The sequence below is a fragment of the Marmota marmota genome, unplaced genomic scaffold (assembly GCF_001458135.2).
Source record: "Marmota marmota marmota unplaced genomic scaffold, marMar, whole genome shotgun sequence".
NCBI lineage: Eukaryota > Metazoa > Chordata > Mammalia > Rodentia > Sciuridae > Marmota > Marmota marmota.
In genome coordinates, this window is record NW_026000221.1 from 20,184,300 (window position 1) to 20,199,978 (window position 15,679).

Genomic DNA, 15,679 nt, shown 5'->3' on the forward strand with positions numbered 1-15,679 from the left:
CTTTGGCGGGGGCGGGGGGGGGCGCTCTCTGCAGCCTCTGGGTCAGCCTTTGCCCTGCCTGGCAGAAGCCAGGGCCCGGGCGCCTTCCAAATACAGACCCTCAGCCCTACCCTCTGGCGAGTGTGGGTGAGGAAGCCCAGCTTGTCCCCTCCCTGCCCTGGTGTGTCTGCCAAGGTCCCGAGAAACTCGGCAGCCGCCGAGTCCCACCTCCGCGGGGCGGCAGCGCCTGCCGGGGAAAGGGCTGGCGGCTACCTTCCCGCGGGGCCGAGTGACCTTGGCCGCTCAACGACCTCCCAGCGCTTCCTCTGACCCTTGGCGGGGAGCTCAGGCCCAACACCCCCCACTCCGGCAGCTCAGGGTTGGGGGTCTCCCCAAGGGCCGCAGTCTGCAAGCTCAGAGCCCCCCAACTCTCAGGGTCTGGCTCTCCCATTGGCTCTCGATGACGTCATGCCAGAGCCCGCCCCCACCCCAGGTGGGCGCCGAGGGATGCACTGCGGCAGCAAGAGAGGGGGCTCTGACATTCCCTCTCGGCCTGGCTCTCCTCGCCGTGACCTTGAGGGCTGGAGGAAGTAGGGGTCTGAGCTGGGCTTTAGCACACTGCGGGTGGTGCTGCGACTGTCAGCGGCATCAATTATTCAGGGGACGGGGTCTGCATGGGCGGTGGATGCTGACGTAGTGGCAAATGCAGTGGGCCATGGCATGGTCTGCCAACGGACAGGCAGGTGTGGTGGGGCAGGCTTCTCCCTCCTTAAGGTAAAGTGGCACAGGGCTTGGGTACCTGCTGCCCTAGGGGGCAGGAGGAGGTGCCCTGGGCCCCCCACCTAGGGGCATGTAGTCATCCCTCCAGCGCTGCCTTCCCCAACCTACAAAATAAGTCAGGGTCACTCCTTTCTGTCCCCTTCCCTGCAGGGTCCCCTGCCTGCAGGTCCAGACCTCTGCCCCTCTGTACCCTGGAAAAGCAGGAGCAACTCTTAAGGTAGAGGCTGCCTGTCCTTTCCATGGCACTACTGCAGCCATCCAAACTCCCAGCAACGCCTCCAGGACAGGACCACAGACAGACACCAGGAGCACAGCCTGGGGCTCACAGCAGACCACCCTTCCCCCACTGGGTTGAGGTGGTCCCAAGGACCCAAGCAGCCACTCAGACAGACACATGGCAGGCAGAGAACACCCACCAGGGTGTGCACACACTGGCACACAGGTCCGCACAGGCAATGAGAAGACTCGGACAGTACACTCATTCCATTTCCTGTAGATGCCACCCCTCCAGGCCACCCCCCAGGACCTGAGTAGCAGCTGCCCCCATGCACCTGCAGACCAGGTCACCAGGAAGACTGGAACCTCCTGCTTTGCTCCGGTGACTCCAGGCAACTGAGGGCATAGCTGTCACTAGACATGGGCAGAGGATGCCTTGTCCTTCCTGCAGGTCACAAGGATGCCCTGTCCTCCCTGCGCAGCTGGCTGCCCCCAGGGCCCTCACTCACCCCATCCCAGCACTCCGGCATCTTGCCGAGGGAGGGAACTCTTCGATCAAGGAGGGCAAACAAAGGCCTGAGTCACTCGGGTCCAGAGGAAAGGGTGGCTGAGTGGGAGACAGTCTGCTCTGTGACGGGGCACAGCTCCCAGGCCATTTATACGCAGATCCTGGCCCAGCCCAGGCCCGCCCCTCCTCCCTGCAGCCACTAGCTCTCTCAGAGTCCCTGCTCTGAGATTGGCTGTTGGAGGCAAACCTGGCTCCGATTGGCTTCTGAGGTCCTCGCTCACCCCAGCCTCATTCCTGCTTCTCCCGCCCCAGCAACACCTCATTCTGGATGGTCCCCAGTCCCTGCCTCGATGTTCGCCTGCCCCCCAGCACCCAGGCACCCTCCAACAGCAGCAGTGTACATGGGATCCCAAGAAGACAGGAGCCAGGGGCCACCCTGCATTAGGTACCCAGGGGCCTCTCACAGACGCACACTGGGCAGGACCCACGGTATATACCCCACAGAGGCAGAGCCCCTGACTCACACTCTGGGAGCAAAGGGCCCAAGGCCAGACCCCGAGCCCCAGCTTCCCCAACAGGAAGGCATGGATCTTGGGGAGACCTGAGGAATTGCTTTGGGGGACAACTGGGTCATCTCCCTGCTTCAGGAGGACTGATCCTTCTCCCCTACCTGCCAGGGGCTGTCTCCCATGGGGCACCTCCCACTCTGCCCACATATATGCCCAGGGCTTGCCCACACTGCTGAAGGGGACTTTGGGGTGGGGGTCCTGGGCAGATTGCAGGAGCAGGGCGTGGAGAACACACCAGTTCTGTACCCCACCCCTGCCCAGATGTAAGGGGCTTGACGCTTCCAGAGAGAGGAGGAGGAATAGGAGGCCTTCAGTCCAAGCTGACTTGTGCCTTCCACACGGCCAGCCAGACCCTTCTTCTGGAGCCAGTGGTGTGGGGCGTGGTTCCCAGGCACAGAGCTACCTCGGGTACCATGCCCTGGCCTCCCGGGCAGCAGGAATGTGGGTGGTGGGCTAGCCTGGGACATGCAGGCAGAGGCCACAGAGGAGAAGGGGAGGTGAGGGGAGCAGAGGAGGAGGGAAGGTAAGCCAGGGAGGAGACCAGAGGAGGGAGCCCTAGGGCAGAGAATGGGTGGGAGTGACAGAAAGGGCGGGTGCTGGGCACCGGTGCCCCGGTTCTGTCTCACTGGTGAAGGAACACGCAGCTCACCCCAGTCTGTGCCCACAGCCCTTCTCTTGGGCTAGCCCCACAGGAAGGCAGCGGATGCTCTGACCACGGCTGCCTGCTGACCTGGTCAACACCTGCCATGTATACTGTTCCTGGCTGTGTCCTCTGTCTCTGGGCACCAACAACTTTCCCTGCCCCATCTCTGACCTCTCACTCAGGGGGCCTGGCAAGAGTGCAATGGTGTGGAACAGGGTCTCCCCCAGCCCCTCCATCTGTCCATGCTCCCCATTTCTGCAGCGACACGACACAGGAATGAGCTTGGACAGCTGAGGCGCCCTGCACAGGCCCAGCCCTGTGTGTCTGGCCCTGAGTCCTCCCATGTGCTTCTTCAAGGTGCTGGAGTTCTGCTCCCCATGTGCCCACCCAGTCCCCTCCCCACCCTTCCTGCAGGTGAGAAGCTGGCTTAGCACTGCCCCTGCATCTACCCCCAATTCTGCTCAGTTCACTGGCTGCAAAACCACAGACCTGGGCACAAGTCCTGCCCGGTCCCTAGGTGGGTCCTTGGTGATGTTTCTATTTTCTCTGTGCCTCAGGCTTTGCAGCTGTAAGGGAGGAATTGTGCCTTCCTCGCTGAGTCGCTATGAGAACGAGCACAAAACTGCCTACTTCACTCTAGGCCCGACTCCACTCTGCCTCCCCTGGCAGGGAGATGAGACAATCTGCCAGCCTCTACAAACTGCTGGCCCCTACCCGGATGTGGTGGCACAGGCCTATTGATCACAGCGACTCGGGAGGCTGAGACAGGAGGATCATAAGTTGGATGCCAGCTTCAGCAACTCTGCAAGATCCGCTCTCAAAATAAAAAGTAAAAAGGGCTGAGGATGTAGTTCAGTGGTAAAGCAACCCCTGGGTTCAATCCAAAACAAAACCAAAACTACAAAAACACCCCAACTGCTGACCCCTTCTCTGGAGGCGTGCAGTTGTGTCTGAACAAGACAAATTCAGCTTTTGCTAGCGAAATCCTGGTGCCAGCCATAGCTCTGCCACTTCTTTGCGATGTGACCTTGGGCACATCAGTCAACCTCTTTGAGGCTTCCCATCTGTAAATGGGAGAAACCCGAAGGCATATGTAACACATACAACCCTCACAAACCTACAGGAAAGGACGAGGAGACCAAGGCACAGAGAGGTCAGGTAATTTTGCTACCCAGCTAATAAAACATGGAGCTTACTAGTGCTTGGCACACTGGGCCCGAGGTTATATCACTGAGTAGCAAACACATTAGAATGTCTCCCACGTGCCAGGCTCTGTTCACGGACTTTGCACATTATCTCACTTTATCATTTTAACATCCACTTTGCAGATGAGGCACAGAAAGGTTTGGTAACCTGCCCAACACCACACAGTTAGGTGAACACAGAACTAGGGACATACCCAGGCATCTGGCTCTGACTCCATGCACTAGCGGCCACTTGTCAGTCATTCAAGCATCTGAGTACTGGATCTGTGGGCCCCGTCACCTTACAGACACTCAGCTGCCTGTATCACTCTACAATGAGTGAGTGACTTGTGCTGGAGGCCTCATGCCTGATAAGTGGCAGGGCCAGGACCTCGGCTCAGGCCTGTGTTGTGCTTGTTGGTCTCTGTCTTGGTCCATCTCCCCTGGCTGAGCCCACTGAAGCCCAGGTCGTCATACAGCCTGCCACTGTGACTTGGGATAAAATCCATGTCAGATCCTGATCCAGATGGTGGCCATCTTTGTGACCACTTTCCTTAAAAACTAAAAAACTGTCTCCAAGCTGTGTGACTGCGGGAGACAGGAAGGTGCCTTTTAACATGTGCCCTTTACCAAGCAAGGGGTCTTGAGAACCTGGGTGCCACTGCCAGGAGTGGTGTCCTGGGCAGGGCTTGCCTGTGCTCAGAGGTTCAGCTGAAAGGGAGCTTCCCACGCAGCAGGGGCCTCCTCCAGGCTCAGGCCTCCCCCATCGCTCCTGCAGCAGGGGTGTGTGTGGCAGGGCTGCCCCCCCCCCTTTAGGACTAGCCTGGGGGGCCGGGGCTGGCTGCTCTGGGGTGTTATCTCACCAGCTCCCTCCTCAGGGCCCATGTGCCCACCTATTCCCTCACTGGGATCACTGAGGACAAAGAGAATGCCCTGTCCCGTCTGCTCTGATTTCCAGTCGTCCCTTCCTATCAAGCTGGGCTGTGTCCCTGCCACATCCCTCCCATCCCTCCCCCAGGGACAATTAGCCCCCCACTGCTGAGTCCCATCCTTTCCTTGCATCTCTGAGCCCTTTGTGTTTGGAGATGGTGTTCTGGGGGGATCTGAGCATATGCACAGTGTGCCCCAAAGCCTCCCCTGGTGTCCTTGAAGAGGCGCGTGACCAAGGGACCAATGCATAGGCCCAGATCCTCATCCTTGCAGGGAGCTGCTTGCTCGGGGAGGAGCCAGAGGCAGCCCCACCTCCCGCACATCATGCCGACGTCCAGACCACGAGGCCAGTGCTGTCATGGGGCTTGGAGACTGACCCAAATCGAGGTCAGGCAGAGACAAGGACAGTGGCCTGGGGGCTATTTACATCTATCAGGAGGCAGGGTCTGTGTTGGTTCAGCACATTTGGATGGACGGTGGGATCTGGTCACCCAGGAAGGCTCCCCTGGTGACGGCTGTTAGACATTTTTCTGAGACCTGGAGATAAATGGTCACTAGGGGACCCAGAGGGGAGAAATGACTGGCCAAGTGAACACACTCATCATGCAGGGGAATAAAAACAGAGGTTCAGTTTTCATGGAGAATCTGGCATCAAACTAAAGAGGACATGGTTGTCTAGGCAACTGCTGCCATGGAAACAGGAGCTATTTCAGAGTCAACCTGGCTCTCATTGGAGGAAAATGCTGATTCAGATGACAACATCCTTCCCTCCCTTCTCCGTCCTCTCTTCCCCAGGCCTCCCCTGGCTTCCCAACTGTCCTGTTCAGAGGGTCCCACTGCCTCCATCTTGGGCATCTCTCCACTGGGCAGGGCTCAGGCAGAGCTGCTGTGAGCAGTGACCGTGGGGTGCCCAGCCCTGGCCACTCCAGGATGGGGGCACAAGGAATGAAGGACTAAGACACTTTGGGGCCTGGACAGGTGGGAAGAGAGGCTGGCCAGTTGTGGGTCCATATCTAGGGAGGCCGAGCCTCAACCTACCTTCCAGTCTGTGTCCACAGCTGAGAGGAAGGTGTCAGGGTTCTCCTGTGGGAAGGCAAACAGAAGGGGTCAAGTTAGGTTCTGGGTGGCATGAGAGGCTTCTGGCGGCTCTGCCTGGAGCTGGCTGGCTTTCTGATCCCGTCCATGTCAGTGACAACGAAAGTGGCCACCAGCTCCCCAGGTGCCAGGTACTGGGCTGTCCAGTACTTAGTGGAGAAGCCTATGAGTTTGCCAATTCAAAATGCAAAGATTTCTGTTATATAGGTGACAAGGATGAGACTGGGCCCGGGGCTAGAAAGTAGGAGAATTTTGGACTCCAATCTTGGCTGCTGGGCCCTCCTGCCCCCACAGACGTTCCTCAGGGTCCGACCATCAGGACACAGGGGCAGAGGCAGGAAGAGGCGCTATGATTGTCACACAGGATGGGCCCACTGAGCCCACAGGGCACAGAGTGGAGGGACTTTTCTAACCTATTAGGCGCTCTCAGGGCCCCTGCTGTGTACTCTCAAGTCACTTGAGCAAATGTGACACTGAGCCATATGCATCTTTGCTCAGTGCAGGTCCTGCCACTGGACTCCAGGTGCCACAAGGACAGGGCCATGTCTGACTGTGCTCTCAGCGCAAAGCCTGGTGGGAATGGCTCCCAAACACCCGGACCTGGATGAACAATCTGACCTCACGCATGAGAGTGGCCTGGCTCAAATGCACCTGCAGGTCACCAGGCTGTGTGGACGGAGAGCCGAGTGGAGAGCTGAACCAGGGGGTGGGGGGGGGTGTCACCAGGCAGCCCTTGGGTGCTGTGCCACTGGGCCTGGTTCTAGGGTGTAACTCGTCCTTTCTGGGTCCCTTGTCCTCATCTGTATGGCCAGGAAACTGGGCCAGCTCTCGGGGCCACTTCGGAGCCCGGGGAAGGAAAGCCACCAGGAGACAAGCACCTGCACAGGTAAGGCTGGCGCTGGGCCTGCTGTGAGGAGGTCCAGACACCTCAGGGCAGCACTGCTGGGGCTCCGAAGGAAGGGGACAGGACTGGGAGAAGGGAACACGGGCGGGGGAAGGGGTTGGGGCTGGTTATTGATGAACCTTCTCACTCTAAGCCTGGGGGAGGCAGGCTGGGGAAGCAGACGTGGGAGGTTTTATATTACAGACCTTCCCGGGCAATTAGCTCAGGGAGAGGGGGAGGCAGCAGTTTTGTTAAAAACAAAACCTGACAAGAAGAATGAGGCAGATAATGGCGTGAGCTCTCAGGGCACGGGCCCCAGGAGACGGGGCGCGTGGGGGGATGGCCCCCCAAAGCAGGGAACTTGCAGGGATAATGTGAGCCAGTCTGAATTTCCCCCGAGCCATGGGAGGTGAGCCCGAACCCCAAGGAAAGCGCAGTGGAAGGTCCGAGAGTGGCATGTGGGGGACAGGGGTGGCCCCCAGGCCCATGAGAAGGAGCACCCAGCCTCCCATTGATCCCTGGACCCACGGGGCCCTGGAGTCTCCAAAGCAAGCCAGTCCAGAGAGGCAGGAGGGACGCAGGGCAATGTTAGAAGCACAACAGTCCCTCCTACCTGCAGGACATCGGTTCCAGGACCCCCCTGGGACACCAAGATCAGCAGATGTTCAAGTTCTCTCTATGAAGTGGTGTAGTATTTGCATAGAATCCAGGCACATCCTCCAGCACCCTTTAAATTAGTTCTAGATTACTTATAATACCTGATCTAAGGTAACTGTTATGTAAATAATGGTTGTACTGTATTGTTTAGGGAGAGAGTCTGCACCCATTCAGTACAGACGGGATTCTTTTTTTCTAATACCTTCTCTCTGTGGTTGGTTGAAACTACAGGTGTGGAACCTGCAGATACCGAGGGCTGACTGCATTCACTGCTCACTGGACTCCCAAGATTTTGCACCTGGCAAATTGCAGGAGATTTAGAAAGTGACAAAGGCGGGTACGTTCACATGCAGTGGCAGGAGAGGCAGAATCTGTGTGTGAATGTCACAGCCTGAGAGAGAAACTGAACAGCTCTCAAAGGCACAGGGCCACCAGTGGGCTGATACCTGATACCTGAAGACCTCGCTGTGGGCACAGAGGAGACTTCATTGGGCCTTGGACTGGGCTTTAAATGTGCCTTTGAGTCCAGGTCCCCAGCACAGGGTTATGCTGACTCAAGAAAGTAGCGAAGACTCCAGGACAGACGGAAACACTTGACTCTTACACGGAGGGGTTGAGGGGAAGGGGTGTCACAGTGGCTAACTCTGGTCTGGTCCTGGTGGCCCCCAGGATGAAGAAGAGATCAGCTGCAGCAGAAGGATGGCAGGGGGGGCAGGGGGGGCAAGAGGGCTTACTGAGCCAGGAAAGGAGGGCAGCAAGGGTGGGCCAGACAGGTAGAGGAAGGGCAGCATCTCTCTGGGCACCTGCCAGGAGAGCAGTGGAAGCCACAGGCACAGAGGCGTCAGACCAAAATGCCCTCAGTTCTCCGCACTGTGCCAAGGGGGCTGGTCAGGGCCACAGTCACATGTCTGGTCCCAGCAGGCAGAGCCTCTGTAAGCCACCCTCTTCAGCAATTGTAATGGGCACAGAGGTCCCAGGGCTCACCATGAACCCTTCCAAAAACTCACAAGAGGTCTTTGCTCATGTGCCTCAAAAGTCAAACTGGAGCCAGGCGCAATGGCACATGCCTGTCTGTCATCCCAGTGGCTCGGGAGGCTGAGGCTGGAGGATCTCGAGTTCAAAACCAGCTTCAGCAAAAGCGAGATGCTAAGCAACTCAGTGAGACCCTGTCTCTAAATAAAATTCAAAATAGGGCTGGGGATGTGGCTCAGTGGTTGAGTGCCCCTGAGTTCAATCCCCAGTACCCCTACCAAAAAAAAAAAAAAAAAAAAAAGACAAACTGTTTTGGGGAAGAAGAACTTCTCCAAAAGTTCTAAGAAGTTTCTTTTGAGCTTATCACAATCTGTGGCTCCCATCTAGCCCATCGCTTTACTGAGGGCTGACTGTGTGAAAGGTGCTGTACTAGGTACCGGGGAGACGTGGGCATAAAACAGACCAGATAATTGCTCAGCAGCTAGTGGGTGGGGGCTGATAGTGGTTGGTACTAGGGCCAGGGGCAGAACGTGGCAAGGTGTCAGTATTAGACCCCGTGGCCAGAGAAGGCCTCTCTGAGGAGGGGATCCTTGAGCAGAGGCCTGACTAAAATGAGGATCCAGCCCTGCATAGTCCCAGATTAGAGCCTCCAAGGCAGAGGGAGCAGCCTGGAATAAGATGGCAATGTTCAAGGAAGCCAGAAGGAGTGAACCAGGAGGGAAGGGCGGGAGATGGGGTGGGAGCAGGTGCAGGCCACACAGGAAGGACTGTGGATGTAACTGAGTGGGATGGCAGTCACTGACAAGCTCTGGGTGAAGTGAGGTGATGTACTGTAAAAGGGTCTTATGTAGGAAAGACAGAAGGAGACCAGGGAGGAAGCTCTTGCAAGCATATTCATGCACACCTGTAATCCCAGAGACTCAGGAGGCTGAAGCGAGGATCGCAAGTTCCAGGCCAGGCTCAGCAAATTAGTGAGGACCACGGGGCTAGGCCTGGGGATGTAGCTCAGTGGTAAAGCATCTTGGGTTTAATCCCAAGTATTAAAGTTAAAAAAAAAAAAAAAGCAAGATGGGAGTTTGGGTCAGGAGTGAGTAAACTAGGAACAAAGGACCTACTAAGTGTGCAGCTCACCTGCCAACCCCTAATAACTGCCTTCAAATAATCTAGGCCTCAGAAGTTTACTCAAGATTTTGCCTTTGTGGACACTTTTTTTTTTTTTGGTAGTTGTAGATAAACAGAATGATTTTATTTTATTTCTTTATTTTATGTGGTGCTGAGGATCGAACCCTGTGCCTCACACGTGCTAGGCAAATGCTCTACCACTGAGCTCCAGCCCCAGCCCCCACTCAAGATTTTGCTTTTAAGATAAGACTGTACCCTTCTGGGGCAGGACTGCCAGCCTCACATGGTTGGATCCCCTGGATCCCTGGCTGGCTGCTTGGTCCCAATGCTGGCTGCTCAGTGGCTCTTGGGCTCAGCTCCCTGTGGTGAGAGCCTGGGGGAGCCAGGGCAAGGCACAGGGAAGGGCACTGTGGACTCTCGGCTTCCTGGACTCACTGCAGGATGAGGGGGCTCGGATGGTAGAATCAGCAGGGAGCCCCGCCACTGATGCTGTAGTACTAATGAGCAGGGGACCCCAGCTTCTCCTGGCAAAGTGGTTTGTGCCAATCAATGAGAGGATCACGCTGGGAGGGGACAGAAGGGAAGGCAGACGGGAGTCATTAGAAGAAGGTGTGGGGTAGAAGAAGACTCTGAAATCCAGCATCTGGCTTCCCAACTGAGGGATGTTTGGGACAAAATCGAGTTTTCTCAGTCCCCTGGATCTTGGTGGCACTATTGGTGAACCTTGGACCTCAGAAGCTTGTGACAAAAAGATAGGAAGATATGAGCAGGCCCTGACAGCAGGGCAGCCTCTGGGGTGCCCAGAACCCAGGTTTGTCATGGTCTACTCTTAACTGTGTGACCCTGGCTAAGTGCGTTCACCTGTCTATGCCTAGGTCTTTACATCATTCACATGGGGACATTGATCCTGCAAAGCCCCACCCTCAAAGAGACCCGAAGCCACAGCGAGGTTGTCTGGGTCTTGGTTGTTCAGCTGGCCCGGGAACTATCAACGCAGGGACAAGGCTGCTCAGGGTGGCTTGCCCCACCCGAGCCCCCTGAGAACCATCATCAAGACGGCAGGGAAGGCACCTGTTCCCCGCGCGCCACGAGGTGGCGCGCTTGCCCCCAGGATCGCCAGGGGGCAACTCACCAGCTCGGTGGCGTCCTGGCCCCGCAGCAGCGGCTTCTCCTCGGGGAATCGCAGCTCCTGCAGTCCCGCCATGGTCACGTCGTGGAGCAGCAGCCCTAGGAGGGAAGGAGGGCGAGGTTGGGGCGGGCTCTGACTCTTCCCGGCGAAGAAGGACATCGCAAGCCAGAGCCGGGGCGGGGGCAGGGGCACAGGCGGGTTTGAGGGGATCGGATTGACACTCCGAGGGTGTCCTTATGTTATTTGCCCTTAAAAGTTGAAATGTGTTTTGAAAAAATAGAAAGGCAACACTTGATGATCCCTAAGACATTTCAAAGCAAAATCCTTCATTATGGGGAATCACAGGGGTGTGTGAGCAGGCCCCGGAGGGCCAGAAGAGGACATGAGGTTCTGGAGGACACACAGCTGGAGAGGGACAGAGCTGAGCCTCCCCAGGACTGGGAGCTCAAAGGGGACACGGGCCAGGGTGGCAGGCCCTGTGATACTGAAGCGGGGAATGTGCTGTCAGGACAGGCCACCTGCATTGAGAGTCTCAGTCCATAGCTGGGAGGTCCCTGGCCCCTTGTGCTGGGTATTTCTGGGAAACCCCAGAGCCTCTGAACCGCAGGGCAAAAAGGGTCACATTTGCAGAGTTGTGTACACAGCATGCTCCTGAATGTGTGTTTGGAGGAGCCAGGAGCCGGAGAAGGAGGTTGGGGTGGGGGAAAAAGGACCCACATAATCATCCTGGCACAACCATCCCTTACTCGGGACTTCAGGATGGCAGAGGTGAAAAACTAGTTAAGAATCTGGAAATTCATAAAAGAATTAAAATGAGCCAATCAATACACAGAAAAGCATTCAAGCTCATTAGGAGTCAAACTGTAAAATAAGATCCTCTTTTTCTTTTTGGCTAATAGAACTGGCAAAGTTTGCGGTGCTAACTAGCCAAGACGCACCCAAACTGGCACTTTCTCATATTGTTGATGGGTGTAAACATGGATACATCTTTCTGGAAGGCAGTTTTTAAAGTTTGTTTTTTTGTGGATGTATGTGTCACTGGGGACTGAACCCAGGGGTGCTTTACCACTGAATTACACCCCCTGTCCTTCTTATTTTTCATTTTGAGACAGGGTCTTGCTAAATCGCCCAGGCTGGCCTGGAACTTAATCCTCCCATTTCAGCATTCAGAGTAGCTGGGACTATAGGCATATGCCATTGTGCCCATCTTGGAGGGCAGTTTTGTAAATTGGATTAAAATCATTTAAAAAGGTTCCTATTCAGCAATCCCCTTCCCTAGGAGAAATTCCCTTATGGGAAACCAGGGAGGGAAACTGATGGCTTAGCTCCAGGAATGCCCACCAGGGAGAATAATAGAGAAAAACTGGAAGAGGATTGATGTCCATCAATGGGTCTCTATATACATACAGTATGGGTCAATAAGTTATAAAATATTATTTAATAATATGGGGAAATGCTTGTGTCACAAACAGGAAGAGAAGCTACAAAAGTAATATGCAGTATTATCCCAAGTGTGAGAAATATGTATGGTTCCCCCACAAGAAGTACAGAAGTCTATATATCAAAAAGTCCCCAGGCACTACCTGAGGGAAGGACAAACCTGGACCAATTGTCTAAAATCAGGGAAAAAAAAAATTTTTTTTCTTTTAAACTATTTGGTTGAAGGTCAGTAACAATTCCCTTTTATTATTATTATTATTATTTTTGGTACTGGGAATTGAACCCAGGGTCACTTGACCACTGAGCCACATCCCCAGCCCTATTTTGTATTTTATTTAGAGACAGGGTCTCACTGAGTTGCTTAGTGCCTTGCTTAGTTGCTGAGGCTGGCTTCGAACTCATGATCCTCCTTCCTCAGCCTCCCAATTAACTGGGATTACAGGCGTGGGCCTCTTGCAAAGCATTTCCCAGGTCATAAAGTGCTTGCTGAAGCAAGATGGGGAGACTGAGGCTAATGAGGAGCAATTACTTGCACAGGTAGGGCCAGGACTGGGCTCATGGACTCCTGGGCTGGTGCTCAATGCTCTTTCTAAAAAAATTTTTTTTTTCTTAGTTCTACCACTCAGTTGCATCCGGAGCTTGGTGCTCATTTTGTTACGGCATGGCTGCCTGCTTTGGAAGGTTGGCTTCCTTGATTGATCCATTCATTCCTGGCTCCCTTTTTTTCCAAAATCTAATTCAAGCCTTTCCTAAGGGTGAAGCCCTCGGACTTTCCCTTCTGCCCTGAGAGGGACCACGCCACCAGCTGGTTGGGCATCCTGCGTCCCTGCCCACCTCTGCACTCTTGGTTTCTCCCCATGGAAAACCCAGCAAGTGCACACAGCCCAAGGGCACAAAAGGGAACCCACTTCTGTATCAGCGCTGCTTTGGCAAGGCCAGGTGGCAGCTCGGGCTTCCCTGGGCCTCCATCAGAAGCAGGAAGCTCAGCCCTCCAGAGGTGCCAAGATGGTGCCTCATGAGATCATGGGGACTCCCTGCTGGAGTCCGGGCTGGTCTGGGAGCTGCTGGGCACTCAGCCTCACAGAGGCCCAAAGGAGAGCTGCGGGGCCTCCCAGGTGTGCGCACGGGGGCCAGGAGGGCTGGCTGCCACCCACCCAGGCCCCAGATCACTGCAGACTGCGCCCTGCCATGCCCCAGCTCTGTTCCCAGTGGTTTCCGAGGAAACTAGCTAACACGGTGCAGACGGGCTGTATTTTTAGAAAGGCGTCCTCTCCCCTCTCCTGCCCCCTTTCCGATGTGCGCACACTCCTCCATCCATCTGGGTGGGGAGCTGCAAGAGGGGCCCCCACCCTGGGAAACTCGTCCCCCACTAGGACTTTTTTAGCCACCTGCCTCCCTGAACAGCCGACTCCATTCCAGGCCTGGGCAGCCCTGGGGTGTCCCCACCCTCGCCCCAGCCTGTTATGAAACCTCCCTGGGGACCATCCTCCCCAAGGTGGTGCTATTAAAAGGGCTGTGAGTGGGCAGCGCAGGGACAGATGGCCTGTGCTAGGGAGCGGTGGGGAAGGGGTGGAGAGAGACCCTGTCATCCGGAGAACTGGGAGTGGCTCTGTGGATGGAAAACAGGCAGCCTGGGGCGGGCTGGACGTTGTGGGGCTCCTGGACTGAGGCCAGAGTGGACATTCCCACGGTGGGGGGCAGAGAAGTTTCTTTTCAAGAAAGTCATGATTTTTTTTTTTTTAAGGCAGCTGGATGAGGATGTCATAAAACTGCCATCGACCTTCCACCGTGGAGCCCCATGAGGGTTAGGGGGAGTGAGCAGCACAGAACAGGATGGAGGGTGGCCCCAGGGGTCCTCAGGACCACAGGGATGGCTCTTTTGGCTCTGTCCCCCACCCCCACCTTGATCTCTTATTCCCTAAAGGGAACATGGAGCCTTAAAACCAAATGCCCTGGGATGAACCCCAGTCCCTCCAGGCATCAGTGGCTGGGCCCAGAGTCACCGAAGTCTTAGCGGACAGATGCTCACCGCCTGGCTCCTAGACAAAGGGGAGCCTTCCTCCGCCCACCTCGGAGAGCTCCGGGGAGCAAAGACACTAGATATAAAAGTGCCTTTTAACCGGAAGATTTTTATACATATTTGAAGGGACATAAATGATTTAACATCGCTGAGCAGGGCTTCCTTACCTTTCCCTGCTAATTTAAGGCAGCTTCCCCGCCCCCCCACTCCCCATCTTTGTTAGAGGAAAGATTCGTACCTGCTGGCTCAGGGACTGAGCTGAAGTAGAACAGGAGGCGAGAAGGTTAAGGGAGGGCAAACGGCCTCTTTGGCTGAGTAAGAGAGACTGTGAGAAACTCTGGGGCCAAGGAGTTTTGAAAGCAAAGAGGGTGAGTCCATTAGGACGGCCTGCATTCCAAGTTCATTGTTTTTGTTTGCTTGTTTGTGCTTCTTCAAATGTGATTTTTCTTTCCATTTATTTATTTATTTATTTAGGAGACAGAGTTTTGCTAAGTTGCTGAGGCTGGCCTCAAACTTGTGATCCTCCTGCCTCAGCCGTATCCTCCTGAGTAGCTGGGATTATAGACATGGGCCAACCTGATTCTAGGATGAGACCTAAGACTTGAACCCTTGGATTTGCTTGGGTTAAAAATATTAGTAACTGGGGTGCACACCTGTGATCTCAGTGGCTCAGGAGGCTGAGGCAGGAGGATCTCGAGTTCAAAGCCAGCCTCAGAAAAAGTGAGGTGCTGAGGAACTCAGTGAGACCCTGTCTCTAAATAAAATACAAGATAGGGCTGGGGATGTGGCTCAGTGTTGAGTGCCCCTGAGTTCAATCCCCAGGACTCCTCCCAATATATATAATTACTATGATTGTTCGTGAAACTATTCAATAAATACTTAAATTGACCAGTAGTAGTTACTCATCCTCCAGAATAAAGCAGTTGCTTACTATTTGGTTTTTTCTCCCCTTTGTTATTTTGTCTCTTATTTAAGCAATTGTCAGTGGGAAGCATTGGACAGTGGAGGAGATGGTAAGGGGACATCTGGAAATACCCGTGGGGTTTGGCTGTTTCAATGGAGGGAGGCTCTTACCAACCTTTAGTACCTGGGGCCCAGGTGAGAAGGGTCCCTATGCAGGGGTGGTGCTCCCTCCCCCAGCCACACCTGTACTGTCCCACTGAGACACTCTAGAGCCGAAAGGCAGGACCTGCACACAGGAAAGTCGGCACACTCAGGAGAAGCCAACCCAGGGGCCTGTGGGTCAGGGAGAAGGCAAAGAGGGAAGGGCACAGCTGTGGAACGGCTCATAGTTTTTCAACCATAGAGTGAGGGGGACCAGGGCAGGTCATGGTCAAGGTCCAGACCAAGCTGCCCTGTGTAGGCGGCACTCTGACAGTTATAAGATCCCATGATTACAAGAAAAGCCACAGCCATTGAAATTTGTCCCACCCACTGTCTCAAGGGGCCTGGCTGGCTGCGCCCTGGGGGAGGGGGATGGCCAGGGAGAGTTGAGGGAGGAGGGTGGTGCGTCACAGAGAAGGAATGGCATCACAGTGACATCACAGACATG

General features: G+C 55.2%; 1 protein-coding gene across 6 annotated transcripts in view; it reads right to left on the reverse strand.

Moving 5' to 3' along the window:
- The window catches only part of Ndrg4 (NDRG family member 4), a 42,441-nt gene that overhangs the window by 11,660 nt on the left and 15,102 nt on the right, over positions 1 to 15,679 (reverse strand). For 4 of the 6 annotated variants that reach the window (XM_048792088.1, XM_048792087.1, XM_015488658.2 and 1 more), the window contains exons 2-3: positions 10,671 to 10,765; positions 5,848 to 5,892 (exon numbers count right to left, since the gene is read on the reverse strand). In XM_048792088.1, coding sequence (XP_048648045.1) covers positions 5,848 to 5,892; positions 10,671 to 10,742 — 117 coding nt within the window. In that variant the 5' untranslated portion in view covers positions 10,743 to 10,765. Of the gene's footprint in view, positions 1 to 1,484; positions 1,643 to 5,847; positions 5,893 to 10,670; positions 10,766 to 15,679 lie in introns of those variants that run through there. The other 2 variants (XM_048792092.1, XM_048792091.1) reach the window with 1 other exon arrangement.